Source organism: Cimex lectularius, unplaced genomic scaffold (assembly GCF_000648675.2).
Source record: "Cimex lectularius strain Harlan isolate CLEC.00 unplaced genomic scaffold, Clec_2.1 scaffold23, whole genome shotgun sequence".
In the NCBI taxonomy this organism is placed as follows: domain Eukaryota; kingdom Metazoa; phylum Arthropoda; class Insecta; order Hemiptera; family Cimicidae; genus Cimex; species Cimex lectularius.
In genome coordinates, this window is record NW_019392690.1 from 2,273,531 (window position 1) to 2,289,391 (window position 15,861).

General features: G+C 36.0%; 1 protein-coding gene across 5 annotated transcripts in view; it reads right to left on the reverse strand.

The window, feature by feature from the left end:
* Window positions 1-655: 655 nt before the first annotated feature.
* The window catches only part of LOC106660920 (sodium-coupled neutral amino acid transporter 9 homolog), a 111,097-nt gene continuing 95,891 nt past the window's right edge, over window positions 656-15,861 (reverse strand). For all 5 annotated transcript variants that reach the window (XM_014383987.2, XM_014384006.2, XM_014384014.2 and 2 more), the window contains exons 4-11: window positions 2,801-2,958; window positions 2,395-2,556; window positions 2,103-2,165; window positions 1,863-2,030; window positions 1,518-1,726; window positions 1,339-1,443; window positions 988-1,226; window positions 656-923 (exon numbers count right to left, since the gene is read on the reverse strand). In XM_014383987.2, coding sequence (XP_014239473.1) covers window positions 752-923; window positions 988-1,226; window positions 1,339-1,443; window positions 1,518-1,726; window positions 1,863-2,030; window positions 2,103-2,165; window positions 2,395-2,556; window positions 2,801-2,958 — 1,276 coding nt within the window. In that variant the 3' untranslated portion in view covers window positions 656-751. The remainder of the gene's footprint in view (window positions 924-987; window positions 1,227-1,338; window positions 1,444-1,517; window positions 1,727-1,862; window positions 2,031-2,102; window positions 2,166-2,394; window positions 2,557-2,800; window positions 2,959-15,861) is intronic.

Below are 15,861 nucleotides of genomic sequence, written 5' to 3' on the forward strand. Positions count from 1 at the left end.
TGAGCTATCGTGACCTCAATCCACTCGAACACCAACCTCCCATCTCAACCACACCTTTTGAATTTTCCCTCCTTTTTGACATTGTTCAAATGTCGTGTAATCAATTTGATTCCTTTATCTCAACTGAAAACCTTAATTAATTGTAAGATATTAATTGGTCAAGCGGACCACGAAACTAGTGAATTTAATAAGTTTAAAATGAAGTATACTTCACTAAACCTCTCCGTGGCCATTTCATTTGTCACAATTGATTACACGACATTTGAAAAATGGCAAAAAGGAGGGAAAATTCAAAAGGTGTGGTTGAGATGGGAGGTTGATGTCAGAGTGGATCGAGGTCACAATAGCTCAAGTGGTAGAGCAGTGGCATATCAAGATGAAGATCGTGGGTTCGAATCCTGCTCATGCCATTGACTTTTTTATCTCAACTGAAAACCTTAATTAATTGTTAAATTAAACATGGAATATTAAAAAAAATTGTTTATTTTAGGATTATAATTTTTTGTGAGAACAATAATTAATAGACTAAAAGTATCACAAAAATATATTTTCTATAAATAAATATGCTTTGTTTAGTAATACATGAAATTCAATTATAATTATTATATAAAAATATAGTAAAGTAATATAAAGTGTACGCAATATAAAAAAATAAAGTATAAATCAACTAAAATACTAAAAAAAGATTGTAGAAAAATATCAGCTATGATATTTACATTATTTTAGATTTAAAATTGAACTTAAAAAGAAATTAGTCGGTGACAAAGAATTGCCCCAGTAGATTCACACCTCCAAAAATGGGAATGCTCAGGTAAAGGATCCAGGATCCTATAGAGATCTTGTCATTTTTGTAAAGCGATGCCAATCGCAGCATGCAAGGTATTGTGAATACATGTACGAGACCACTTAATGCGCCAGTAAATCTAAAAATGACAAAATGTACTTGCGTTCTTGTAAAAAAAAAAAACAATAACCTTTTAGTCTTACCTTATGATGGTGCCTATCTTCGGTAGGAAGATGGCGAAGATTATACAGATTGCTACGATCGCAATATTAAATATTAAGACGTAAAGCCGACTCGGGAAAGGATTCCCGGTTATAGCCACCATTGTCTGCGACCTCAGCATGAAAGAAATAAGTGGGAAAACTGTCACTAATTGAAACAGTAGGAAGACCCGAGCTATCACAGTCATTAGGTCCCAACTTGCAAAATTGTTGAGGAAGTTCTATAAAAATAAAAAAAACCTAGTATGATTTTATCTTCTTATCTTTTTCGCTTTTGATTAGTAAATTTAAAAAAGCTGATTATGAATGTATTAGGTAAAAATTTGTATTTACATCTCTTATACAGGATTTTTCCAATGGAAATGCTATGTAAAAAACAGCTCCAATTAACAGATAAGTCATCGTGACTAGGCCGTATGCAATGGTAAGGTCTCTTCCCTATAAAAAAAATCAGAAAATTAAAGTCACCAGGATGTTATAAAAAATAAACTCAATAGGGAAAAACAATTCACATTATTCTTTTGTTCAGCATTACTCCTCATTATTGTTATGATGATGTTATGGATGAAAAATGAAAGTGCGAGCATTCCTGAAGTGGCTGGAAAGCTCGACACGATGAGCGGGCTGAAGTGGAAGCTCTTTGGGTCCAAGGAAAGGTTGACACCCCACATTCCAGATTTGACGAGAACGAAGAGGATGAGGTACATCACAGACATCGTTCCTAAATTACCAGCGATTAATTAAATTTCGTGTATCAATTTTTAATATTATTTTGTCACAAAGGAAAAAAATTGTGTTCCTTGAATTTTTGACAAAATTTATTTATGTTGACCTAAAATCGATTAAAATTCAGTTACCTAAAGAGTTGAATTTTGTGAAGAAAGTGGGACTTTTGAAGTTGAGAAGTGGGAAGATAAGGACAGCCAGGAAGATTGGTACCGTCATCTCGATGTTCCATATCTGTTGGAATAAGTTGGTGCTCTGCACGGTGACATTCTCCACTGGGTTTTTCAACGGGCAGAAAACTGAAAGAATACTCTTCAATTTAGCAGCTATTTTGGAAAGGAAATGAGGATAAAAATGAAAAATTGTCACACCTCCAGACAGGGAAGAAGAGCTGTTGTTTGTATGGCTTTCCACTGACAAGTCTAACATCATATCTGTAATTTTTACATACATTATGTAATCTGAGATAGTTTGTATAAATTAAAAAAAAAAAATGTGATAGCCATCTGATGAATAAATGGTATTCAAAGACACTAAAACTTAAAAGAAGTGAGAAGGGGGTTTCATTGGCCTCTATAATTAAAAATGTAAACAAAATGGAATTCTTTGTCTAATGAATAAAAAATATTTGTAATGATGGCCACGATCTGCCTGCCAACTTACCATTGAGATAGTTGATGGAGTGAAAAAGAAAGTTGGTCATCAGAATCCAGTAGACGATGTTAGCACCCATAAGGACAATCAGGGAAAACGTCTTTGCGATTATTTCGCTCACTGGGCCCAATAGCGTTCTGGTCAGCTCAGAAACATCTCCTGAAGCTGTGCCTGAAAGAAAACAAGAACATGTAAATTTATGGTTAAATTGTCTAGTAGCATATCAACGTTAAGACTTAATGCCATTTTGGGAAGTAAAGTGACTTTTTATAATGAAAAAGAATAAATTTGTTTCAATAACCAGATTACATACTGCTGAGATTTTTGTCAAAAAATTACAAATGTGTCTTGGCAATTTGATCTTCACAATTTGAGACTTTAATAACAATAAAAATTGATTAAATCCCTCCCTTACCAAATTGTCTGTGAGCTCTGAGATTGCAGTAGGCTGTGTAGAGGCATAAGGCTCCGACGAAGATGGTCAGCAGAGGACCCATGAGAAGCCCTGCTCTTTCGATCCCCCAAGGCATCGCCAGCAACGAGGTGCCCATCATCGTATTCCATACCGCAAATCTGTAAACAAATTAAAAAGCTATAAAACTGTCAGTTGTGTTCTGGATTTGTGTGATTATCATTAAAACAGAACGAAAAAATAAAACCTAATGTACTGGACTGTAGAAAACTATTGAAATGTACACCAAAGATGCGACACACAAATACGTTGAACCTTCTTCCCGACTACCAAAAATTTTGGATATTCGCAGAGGTCAGCCAAGCCAAAGTATTAAAAGGAAAATAAAAAGATCAGACTATAAGTTCATCGCCCTGCAGATCCTAGGAGGATTTTATTTTAGTTTTAGCCAGCAAAGTACAACTCTCTCTTCTCTAGCTTTGCATTTCTTTTCTTATCTTTCTCGCGTTTTAATCTTACTAATTTCTTTTCCTGTTTCTCCAGCTGGGTTACGATATTTTTTGGTACAACAGTACCCAACTCTATCTTTTTTTATCCCATTTTTATCCCACGCTAGCCTCTCTGTACCTCAGGGCTTTGCCAATTGTGGATAAAATAAGACAAATAACAAAAAAAAATACGCAGAAACAATATAAAAAACATTATAGTCTGGTAAACATTCACCCAAGAGTATTCGATATTCCTCGGGGTAATTGGGGATATGCCCTTCCATTCACGTTAATAAATTACTTTCACACACCAGACAACATTCACACAACCCCAAAGTACTCGATACTAATCGAGGTAATTGGGGCTAAACCTCTCCATTCACGCTAATAAATTACCCCATAGTACTCGATATTCTTAGGCGGATTTAAGGATAAGCTACCATTCACGCTAATAATTACATTCCCACATTTATTCACTCTACCACAGAGCACTCCTCTGGGTAATTGGGGGAAATTTCTTGTTTTTAATTATATTTTGTGTATAAATATTTTTTTTAACGAGTATTAATTAACCAAATATATATTTCATACCCCAATGTTTAATTCATATTTTTAAACTGTATGCTATTTTATATAACCAGAATAAAAAATATTTTTTTATGTCATTCAATTCCTGAAGAATAGTTAAAGGAAGGCGGTATAAGGTCAAAAGTTAGCGATGATTGATGATTGTTCGCGTTTCTATATTGACCATCGCTAATAACTGCTCGCATTATTTCAGTGTTTGGAGTTAGGAATTGCTCAGCTTTTCGCGTAAAACAAGGGAAAATAATGGTCGGCCAAATTATTAATTATAAATGTTTTATTTTGGGACAATTGTTCTATTTTATCTTGGAATGAAGATTTTGCCGTTTGTACATCGGTACCCGAAAGGGGGCGGCGGAGCCGGGTTGGTTGAACGTCCGCTTAGATTGATCATCCCTCGTGGCGCAACCCTCGCCCCTTCCGGGTTCGCCGACCCCGACAACTTTTATCCCAACTTCATCTCAACGCTGAATGACTCCACTTCGCAAACTGTCCTAATCTCCCGCTGGACCAACTCCTCTGCAGTGCTGTCAAGTTGCCGTTGCAGGTGCTACTCGGCTGGCCAGCTTTCTAAACGACTTGTTCCATTTTTTTACGCTAAAATTTAGACAACCAGAGATGGTTTAAAGACATCAATCTTACATAATTGATATCTATCCATCTCCGAACTAATGAGTATGGCTTTTATTTTCAAATTTAAAAGATTTCACGCCATCTGATTCGCAAATTAAAACGGTGTAAATCATTCATAACCGTATCCTCCGGTTAATAACAAATGCTCCGTGGTATATTCGGAAACTATGCACAAAACCTTGGACATTCCTAACGTTAAAACGGTGATTAAAGACGTCAACGGCAACCCCCAACCAACTGATGCAAGAAATTGCCCAGAACCAACCAACTCCAAGATCACAAAGACGATTGAAAAGGAAGACACTCCGACCTTCTACAATCCTAAACTCCTACTTATTACTGTTAAATAATTAATTACAGCAACTTTTATCATTACCAAATTCATTAATAATCTTATTAAGTGAGGGAACGCCGCTGTGCGTTTGTCTTCACTTCATGTTTCAAGTCATATTTTTTGTTTTTTAAAAATATTTTCTTTAATTAAACAAATTTGAGTAAAAAATTAATAATTTTTTAAGCCTCGAAGATCCTGCCCGGGTAGGTACTTTGGCCGACGATGGACGTAGCCCAAGTTTTGGGTGTACAGCACTTGGTCTACAGCGGTTTAGGGCCACTGGAAGCCTGGATCGAAGTGAACTGACATTTATAGGCTTCTTTGATAACTAGTCGATTCCAAATTCGTAATGCAAAGGTGAGCGTCGTGAGAATTAGCCTAGTCTCTAGACGTCACGCATCAGGTTCTCTACTAATGGAGATGCATAAAATAAATACACTGATGGATAAATTTAACGCACCACTCAATTTAGTTTAAAATTAAATCCATTATCTTCCTCCATTAAGTCCATTAGTTACAGGCAATTAGGAGCTATCGAAGTCACAGCAAATAATGGTTTGTTTACTTACTTTGTTTCCTTTTGTATTGATTAATCCCATTTGTACAAAAAGTGCGATTATGCCCTTCCATTGTGCTACGCCTAAAGATCGCTTTTAGTTCATCTTTTTCCTTCTTTGATGTCATTTGATATTATTCTTATTATTAAACCTTTTTCAATGGCTTTAGTTAGGCATTTGAGTCAGTATGGCATTGGTACGGTCATAACATTATTAGAGGAAGGATACAGCCAGCGCGAAGTCGTCAGTTGAGTTTAAGTCACTATAACAGGAAGGGTTCTTCGGCACTTCAGACTTCAGAGAAACAGGGCTTCATTCTAGAATGTCAGGACAGGGCCGACCTAGGTCTACAGACGAGAGAGATGATTGATTTATCCGTCATCAGGCTCTAAGAAACCGCAGCATTACGGGAAATGAGATAAAAAATAGTCAAGTCCGAAATGTTTTGATTTCCTCTTGGACTATAAGAAGAAGGCTCGATGAAAATAACCTCTGGGCCAGGCAACCGGTTTGTGGACTTCTTGTCACAGCTATATGACCTGGCTTCAAGTCGTAAAGGAATATGTGATTTAGTCATTGGAAGATTCGGGACGATTACAGATGACGTAGGAGTTGGCCTCAATCTTCAGATGGGCGTAATTTCATACGGGACGCTCAGGAGAAGGCCCCAAGCTGTATAGTTCCATGATGGAATTGAGATGGCATTTCCTTGGATGACCGCATCGAATTGGTTGTAGGAGAAAGATTTCTAACACTTACAAGACAATCGAAAAACATGTAATGCCATTTGCCCCCACATCGGTGAGAGATTCTTACTAATGCAGGATAATGTCAGGCCCTATAGAACACGTATTTTGGATGACAACATGAATGAGGTTGGAATTGAACGATTGGTGTGCTCAGCTCGAAGTCCAGATTTGAACCCAATCGTACACACTTGGGATCAACTCAAGGGTCGAAACCCAGGTCCTTACACCCTAAAAGAGTTGGAAACGGCTGTTCTTGATGAATGGGGAAGAATTCCTAAGCATTTGACCTGAAATCTTTTCCAAGGAATGCTTTTTTGGTTTAATTTAAGGGCAGTGCGTTAATTTTATCTATCAGTGTAGTAAGGCATTCGCAAATCAGCAACTCGCTCAGACACTTGTACAGTGGGGGCGATCTCTTCATGAGTGCCGGTGTGGTTTGTGGCAATCAAATGACTGAGACCGTGTTGAGAAGACGTGGCTTTGTTTCATATACAATGCTTGATTCACAGGTTTTCAAATATAGTTATGGTATGGGGTAGAATCAACGTGCATGCCTATACGGAACTGATTATCACACAGAATCGATCTTTGACTGCACGGTACATCGAGGAAGTTCTTCTGGAAGCTGCGGTCCTATTAGCTTCATTTATTGGGAGTTTATGCTTGTAGCTCGACATGTGGGGATTACCATAATGAATTGATCAGGATGTTTTTCTGACATGAATCCCATAGAGCATGGGACATCATAAAGAGAAGGTTTGACATCGTTCGCCGGCTCAACAAGCGTCGAACAGCTTCAAACCGTTCTTGTTGAAGAGTGGAATTCTGTTTCACAAGACGAGAAATTAAATAATTTTTTATTAAAACTCACGGATTTCCGATCTAGTTCAATTTGGTCTACATAATTAAGATGTGATTAATATAACTATAAAAATAAGGATAGGGGCGTCGGTGGCCGCAACGGTTTAGGCGTTCACACGGAGTTCATCACTGTAAGGAAAAGGTCCCGGGTTCGAATCCAACAGACCTGCATTCTGACCCGACATACAAGTGATTTTTTTCAAAAACACCGCCATCTCGAGGATTTATATAACCTTTGCTGTTGCGAACCCTCGTAAAAAGGAAAAAAAATAAGGGACCGCGGTAGTCGATTGGTTAGCGTGATAATCTCTCTAGACCTGCGGTCGTGGGTTCGATTCCCACTGTCGATCCTGGCCTTTTTTGTTCGATACTCTTCCCAACCAACTACATTGAAACAATCAACTACTTAACTACATACTCTGTCAATAAGCCAGTTCATAATAAAATACAATTCAAATGACACTGAGCAACCTGCCAGCTTTTTTATTGTTTATAGTCTAAGAACGAAATCTATGATATAAGAAAATTGGATAGTACAAACAAGTAAATAATGAACACGGCATGGGAAGCAATCAAGGGCTGAATTTCCTTCTAGCGAGCAATTCTGACTCTGATGCCGACGTTAATTTGTCTAATCTTCCCTGAATCGTTCTTGAAACTTTAAGTACCGTCGAAGTGAGTTAATTAAATAGAAGAGACTTTTTCTGTTTGTCAGATTGAATCCATGAACCAATTTTAACTTGTCCAAACTGCCCTCACCAAGGATCCCGTGATTGATCTGGCTGGGATCAACTTTTTAATTCTACCGCCAAGTCCCGTCAATGACTTGTAGTATTGTTTCCCTTAATTAATTTCAAAAACTAATCCTAGTGGCGCTAAGATGATGAAAAAAGCTATATAATTTAGTAGTTAGCTGATATGAACATGTAGAGCGTTAGTAAGCTTTTATTTTAAGGATTCTCGATTACAGTTTATCAAAAGTTTAATTATTAAATGTTAATATTGTAGCTCATTACGAGCTTGATCTAGGAGTTAGCAGGAGTCTATTAGTGGCGTGATCGTAGACAAATTATCTTGTGTCACTCCTATTTTGTATTTTCTTTAGATACGTGAGTCGGAAGTCTTCTCTGTTGACCTTCTTATTGCGATTCTACTTATTGCCTTATTCATGAACACTTTGTCAACTTCAGTCAGGCACTTTTAATCATGGGTACGTTTTCTTCACCAGTTCCATGTTTCTCCATAGAACCGTTTTCAGGAGGAAGAAGTGTCAGAGCACACATTTCAAGGTGTCAGGAGGAATTTTTTAGAAAAGTTGGCGATCGAGAGAAAAACCACACCAAAAGGCAATCACAGAAGAAGCGAACGTGTACACTGTTTCTTCTTTCTGGCTAATATCATGTATTCTGATGCTTTACAAGTTGGAGGTTAACTGCCATGAATATCCTATATCAAACTTGATCCTTTAATGAATTCCTTGGTATGTCTCTTAGTTTATTTTATCGTTGGTTTTACGTTTGTCCTTTATTTTATCAGGATCTTGTGACAAATCTTTATTGAACTTGGTCGTAAGGGGAGATGAAAAAGCTCTTATCGGATCGCCTCTGGTCCCAGTTTATAGTCGGTCCTATCTTAACCAGAGAATGTACTTTCTCACACGTAGACCTGCTTTCGTTTTTGGTCCTGATTGTCCTCTTAGATAACATTATCTTGTTGGTCGGTTTGAAGAAAAAAACGTTGTCGCTGTTTTGTCTTTAGATTTAGATCACCCTAGGTCAACTTATTGGGGTGGGCTTTTCTTTCTAGCTTCAACAACTGAAAATTTTTGAATCTTGGCTCCCACGCATTAGGTCATTGGGTTGACTGTCAGGTGTTTCTTTCTTCTCTGTTTCTTGGTTAACAATGGCTCTACCAGAGAGGTCATTGGGGTGGACCTCAGGTCTTTCTTTATTCTCTGCTTTTGGCTAACAATGGCTCTACCAGAGAGGTCATTGGGTTGACCGTGAGGTCCTTCTTTCTTCTCTGTTTCTTAGCTAACAATGGCTCTACCAGAGAGGTCATTGGGGTGGACCGTGAGATCTTTCTTTCTTATCTGTTTCTTGGCAAACAATGGTCCTACCAGAGAGGTCATTGGGTTGACCGTCAGGTCTTTCTTTTTTCTCTATTTCTTGGCCAACAATGGCTCTACCAGAGAGGTCATTGGGGTGGACCGTCAGGTCTTTCTTTTTTCTCTATTTCTTGGCCAAAAATGGCTCTACCAGAGAGGTCATTGGGTTGACCATCAGGTCTTTCTTTTTTCTCTATATCTTGGCCAACAATGGCGCTACCAGAGAGGTCATTGGGTTGACCGTCAGGTCTTTCTTTTTTCTCTATTTCTTGGCCAACAATGGCTCTACCAGAGAGGTCATTGGGTTGACCGTGAGGTCTTTCTTTCTTCTCTGTTTCTTAGCTAACAATGGCACTACCAGAGAGGTCATTGGGGTGGACCGTGAGATCTTTCTTTCTTATCTGTTTCTTGGCTAACAATGGTCCTACCAGAGAGGTCATTGGGTTGACCGTCAGGTCTTTCTTTTTTCTCTATTTCTTGGCCAACAATGGCTCTACCAGAGAGGTCATTGGGGTGGACCGTGAGGTCTTTCTTTCTTCTCTGTTTCTTAGCTAACAATGGCTCTACCAGAGAGGTCATTGGGGTGGACCGTGAGATCTTTCTTTCTTATCTGTTTCTTGGCCAACAATGGCTCTACCAGAGAGGTCATTGGGGTGGACCGTCAGGTCTTTCTTTTTTCTCTATTTCTTGGCCAAAAATGGCTCTACCAGAGAGGTCATTGGGTTGACCATCAGGTCTTTCTTTTTTCTCTATATCTTGGCCAACAATGGCGCTACCAGAGAGGTCATTGGGGTGGACGTTCTCTCTCTCACCTCCACCAAACGAACGGTATGACATGGAACAATTGTTTAAAGGAGTAATTTTAAAATAGGCCGGCACCCCGAGTGACCCAAATTGTAGGACCGCAATATTTCCTTGTTTTTTTTTTCTTGTTCCCAGCCGGCGAGTCAGCTCTCGAGAAGCGCACTGAACCCGGGGCACTGCGTGTCTGTGTGTCAATGTGTGTGCGTCGGCGGCTTGCTTGTAGTGGGGATTGCTGGCATCGATTTGGTTTAGGTCGTTGACACCAGGCTGCTGAAATGGCGTCCGGGAAGTGAAACGGGAGGGCAGTGATGCCAGGGCACCGGGGGGAGTCTCACGTCGCTCCCGGTGCCCCGTCCAACTCGCATACCCTCCATACAAATCCAGGTGAGTGCTTCGACTGTTTTTTTCTACACGAACAACTAATCTTATCTCTTATTACAAATTTTCCCTATGATAAGAGAGAAGACTCCCAATTTTACTCATTAAAAAAATACCATGTATATTTTATTTGGTTAATTTGTATTAAGCGAACTATGTAAGTAACTAATGAGCACTGAAGCGTACAGACTTTCAATTTAAGCCCTTGACAGACTGTGACAGCTTTCACATAAAGTACTTCCGGTTCTTTCATATCGCCGGCTCTTGGAGAGCAGCTGATCTCTAAAACACCGGAAAGCCGTCAAACTACATTTTCATAATCTTAGATGCTGGACAATTTAAATTTTTCTTTTTTCTTCATTAAATTATAATAAATGACCTCGCTTATATTTCTTATAATTCGATCGATTTTTAAAATATATTCGGTAAATAATGAATGAATTGGTAATGAACTTTTAAAAATTGAATCGGCAAAAGTCCTCTTCTTCTTATTTGTTCTTCGTGATACTTCATGACGATAAGTCAAATATGATTTTGTTGACGTCTTGTTTTAGAACAGTCAGCTGTATTTTATCGCATTCTTCATCCTTAACAGTCATCACATTTCTGCTTAGATAATTTAACATGATGATCACGCTTCCATAGCTTATTTTTGATATAGAACATTATTTTTCGTCAAATTAACCATTTTTTACTATTTATTAACTATTAATTAACCCTTTTTAATTTGAAATTAACCTTTTCTTTCAGCATTTCAGAAAATCTTAAAAGATGGTATGAAACTAAGCATGAAAGTTTAATTCCTGTACAATTGGGAATTTTTTGAAATGTCAAATAATTGGCCTCTTACAAGACCATAGGAAAATTAATTAAAATGAAAAATTATATAAAATTAAGTATAAAATATAGGATTTTTTAATTTGAAAAGTGATATAAAATTAAATATACAAATAAATAATTCTGCTATTAATTCGAGATTTTTTAAACATACAATAATTTAGATAAAGGATTGTTGTTTTAATTTGCTATAAATTGTTATTAAATAAAATATAAAAGAATAAATGTTTCTTCTATTAATTCGAAAAACATTTTACAAATAGAGCAATAGATCTATAAAATAATCTAGTATTAATGGAAGAATACTTTATATTTAATTTAAATTTTTAATTTTAATTGTAATGAATTTCCTCACGGTCTTCTAAAAGCCCAATTATTTTATGTACAAAAAATCAAGTGTAGTTTTTATTATGCTTTTTAAGAAAGTACTAATTTCAATTTAAAAAGTGTTAATTTGTTATTAAAAGGGGTAATTTAATCAGTTAAATCGAGATTTTTTAAACATAAAATAATTGGTCTATAAAATAATCTCGAATTAATAGAAGAATACTTTGTTTTTTATTTAATTTTAAACTTTTTAAACTTTTTTTTTTTTTTATATATATATTTATTTTATTTATTGCTATCTGTACATAATATACATTGAGCAAATAGTTAGTTATAAACTAGTCCGACAGACCTAACTTTTAAACTTTTAATTTAATCTTAATGAACTTTTATATGTTCTTCCAAAAGCTTAATTATTTTATGCACAACAAATCTCAAATGTAGTTTTATTATGCTTTTTAAGAAAGGGCTAATTTCAATTTAACATGTGTTAAATTAAAATTAAAAAGGATTAGTTTGAAATTAAAAATAAACATAAAATAATTGTTCTATAAAATAATCTCGAATTAATATAAGAATATTTCGTTTTTATATTTACTTTTAAAATTGTATTTAAACTAAATAGTTTTATACTAAGTTTTATTTAAACTGTTTTTTTATTTTAACTGTAACGAAACTAAAAGCTTAATTATTTTATGTCTAAAAAATAAAAAAAATATTGAGGTTTTATTTTGCTTTATAGAAATCTTTAATTTTAAGTTGAAAAGGTGATATTTTGTAATTATAGTGTTGATTTGATATTAGAGTTAATAATAAAAAAAAATTAAGTTTAAAAATAGAAGAGCCTTCTTTTAATTTGATATAAAATGATATAAAATTAAATTTGAAAATAAATGATTTTATTAATTTACATTTTTTAAACAAGGTAATTGGTCTATAAAATAATCCGGAATTAATTTTTTAATTTTAATTGGTTTGGTCTTGTCAAAGTCCACTTATTTTATGTGCAAAAAAGCACTTGGGCTTTAAAGAAGCAAAAGAAGTTGAAAAGGTGATATTTTGTAATTATAAAGTGTTGATTTGAAGTTAAAAAGAGTTAATAATAAAATAAAAAATTAAGTTTAAAAATAAAAGAGCCTCCTTTTAATTTGATATAAAATGATATAAAATTAAATTTGAAAAGAAATGATTCTATTAATTTACATTTTTTAAACATAAGAATTGGTCTATAAAATAATCTGGGATTAATTTTTTAATTTTAATTGGTTTGGTCTTGTCAAAGTCCACTTATTTTATGTCCAAAAAAGCACTTGGGCTTTAAAGAAGCAAAAGAAGTTAAAAAGTGTTAATTTGTAATAAAAAGGGTTAATTTGAAATTTAACAGTGTTAAAATAAAAAAAGGTCAATTTGAAGTTAAAAATTGACATTTTGACGGATGAAAGCTATAATTTTTTCCTTAAATGTAATGATTTTTCCAAAAAGAGAAAATTTTTAAAACAAACTACCGTACCCGAAGTTTTGTAAGCTGGAAAAACCCAGTTTTCTTTACACAAAGGAAATTTACTTCATTTTTATAAAAAGTCAAATAAATTTAAATCTGTCCGGATTAGATAAAAGAATATACGAAACAAAATTATCTATGTCGTATAGGGTTTTAAGATATTTTAAGATATGCTTATTAAAGAGACGGATTTCTTATCCAAATACATTATTAACTGCTATGAGTATGACATTGCAATTTTCTCTTTTAAAACCAGAACCCCAGCAAAATCCAACATCCAAGAGCACTGTTGAGGACCAAACAATGCGAAACTTGATACATTGAGAAAAAAGTCTTGCTGTCCACTATACATCAACGATAAGGAACCATTGACCTCCACTTAAGTCAGACTTTATACTAACCTATAGAGTAGACTGACATTGTACTAAGAGACTTCAATGTAAAACAAGACAGCTACGAAGACTTTTAGAGAATAGGAAAACTCAATTATCCCCATCCATGGTATTGCTACGACCATTTTGGATAAACGGTGTGGGAACGTGGGATTCCTCCAACCAATCAAATCGTAATCAAAAGGCCTAATTCAAATCAAAGCTCCTTGCTATATAAACCTCACCCCACCTGAACATTCCTTTTGTCAACGAATTGGTAAGATTCTGCTTCAAAAAGTTTCCACACCAAGCTAATCCATTCTAATACTACTGTACAAGCCGCTTTATCGCTGACTTTCCGATTCTATTATCACCTGTCCGGACCACATTACAATTTTATCTTCTAATCCGAATCCTATCCAAGCAACCTCCAAAAACACATTTATTATATCAAAGAGTGGCACAAAAAGTAGAGACAAGACTGAATGAAGAAACATGTAAAGCTTACTGTTATTACTTACATTTACCACTGGCGTGGAATCCCAGAACTTAAGAGACAACACTACGAAGACTGAAATATTTTTTGACCTTCAAAGCTCAACAAACTGCGATCACTTTGGATATACGGAGTCAAACTGTGAGGAATTCACGTCCAAGTCAAATCTAAGCAAATTATCAATGACCTCAATACTCTTTGTGTCAACGAACTGATCCAATCCCGCTTCCAAAAGTTTCACAAGCTTTCGATTCTTCCTAACCCTACAGCCAAAGTTTTATCTTCACTTTCTCATTCTGGGATCCTCCAGGTCGTCTTAGACGAGATGGCACATGTACATTGAAAAGACCCGCGTTAAAATACAACTGCAATAATGAACTGCTTTTCTGCGTTCATTTTGGACATACAGAGAAGAAGTGTGGGGCCCAGGCCTTTGAAGTAAAGATAAATCTTTATTACATCAAAGACTGGTAAAAAAAGTAGAGACAAGACTGAATGAAGGGAACATGTAAAGCAGTCTTGCTCTCTACTGTTCATTTAAAGCAAGAAGTTAGCGACTTCCACTCAAGTCACTTAGGACAATTCCTGGACAACATCTTGGATAACTATGAAGACTTCTATTACTGAAATATATTTTGACCGTCAAAACTCAACCAACTGCGACCACTTTGGACATACGGAGTCGAACAGTGAGTTTCCGCTAAGCCATCCAATATCCATCATATCCGTCACATCTAAGCAAATGATCAACAATGACCTCAATACTCCTTGTGTCAACGAACTGATCCAATCCCGCTTCCAAATGTTTACAAGCTTTCGATCTTTCCTAACCCTACTGCCAAAGTTTTATCTTCACTTTCTCATTCTGGGATCCTCCAGGTCGCCTTGCGATGGCACATTTACATGGAAAAACCGATCTTTTCCTCCAATATACAACAGCAAACTACTTTCCTGCGTTCATTTTGGACATACGGAGAGGAAGTTGGGGCCCTGGCCATCCAAGTATCAAAGTCCTACACAAATTTTTAAAGCTTTTTACTATATCATTAAGCTCACTATTCTTAACGATCTCAACATTCCATTGATCACCTATTTAAAAGTTCCACACCAAGCTTTTGATTCATTTTAACCTTACTCCCCAAGTCTTATCTTCACTTTCCCATCCTGGGAACCCTCTTACTCGCCTTAAACGTCAATGGAATCAACTCCTCCTCTTAATCCCTGTTGAGTGCCGGCATTGGTTGGTTTGCGCATAGAGCGCAATACAAGCCATAGTGGCAAGTTGTGACAGGAAGTATTGCTAACTTTGGTTCCTTAAAATGAAGTAGCATAAAAGATAAAAACATCTAAATAACGCAGATAAATAACATTCCGATTCCATTATCACCTGTACGGATGACACTACAATTTTATCTTCTAATCCGAATCCTATCCAAGCAACCTTCAAGAACACCTTTATTACATCAAATACTGGTACAAAAAGTAGAGACAAGACTGAATGAAGGAAACATGTAAAACAGTCTTGCACTCTACTGTACATTTGCAACAAAAAATTAGCTACTTCCAATCAAGTCACTTAGGACAATACTTAGACAACAACTTGGACAACTAGGAAGATTTCTAGGACTGAAATATATTTTGAACCGTCAAAACTCAACCAACTGCGACCACCTTGGATATACGGAGTCGAACTGTGAGGAATATCCATCAATCCAAGTCACATCTAAACAAATTATCAACAATGACTTCAACACTCCTTGTGTCAACGATTTGGTCCAATCCCACTTCCAAAAGATTCACAAGCTTTCGATCCTTCCTAACCCTACTGCTAAAGCCTTATCTTCACGTTCTCATTCCTGGATCCTCCAGGTGGCACATATACATTGAAAAAACCTGTCTTTCTCTCATATACAACAGCAACAAAGAACTACTTTTCTGCGTTCATTTTGGGCATACGGGGTGGAGGTGAGGGGCCCAGGCCATCCAAGTATCAAAGTCCTTAGGCAAATTTTTAAAACACCTTACTAGATCAATAA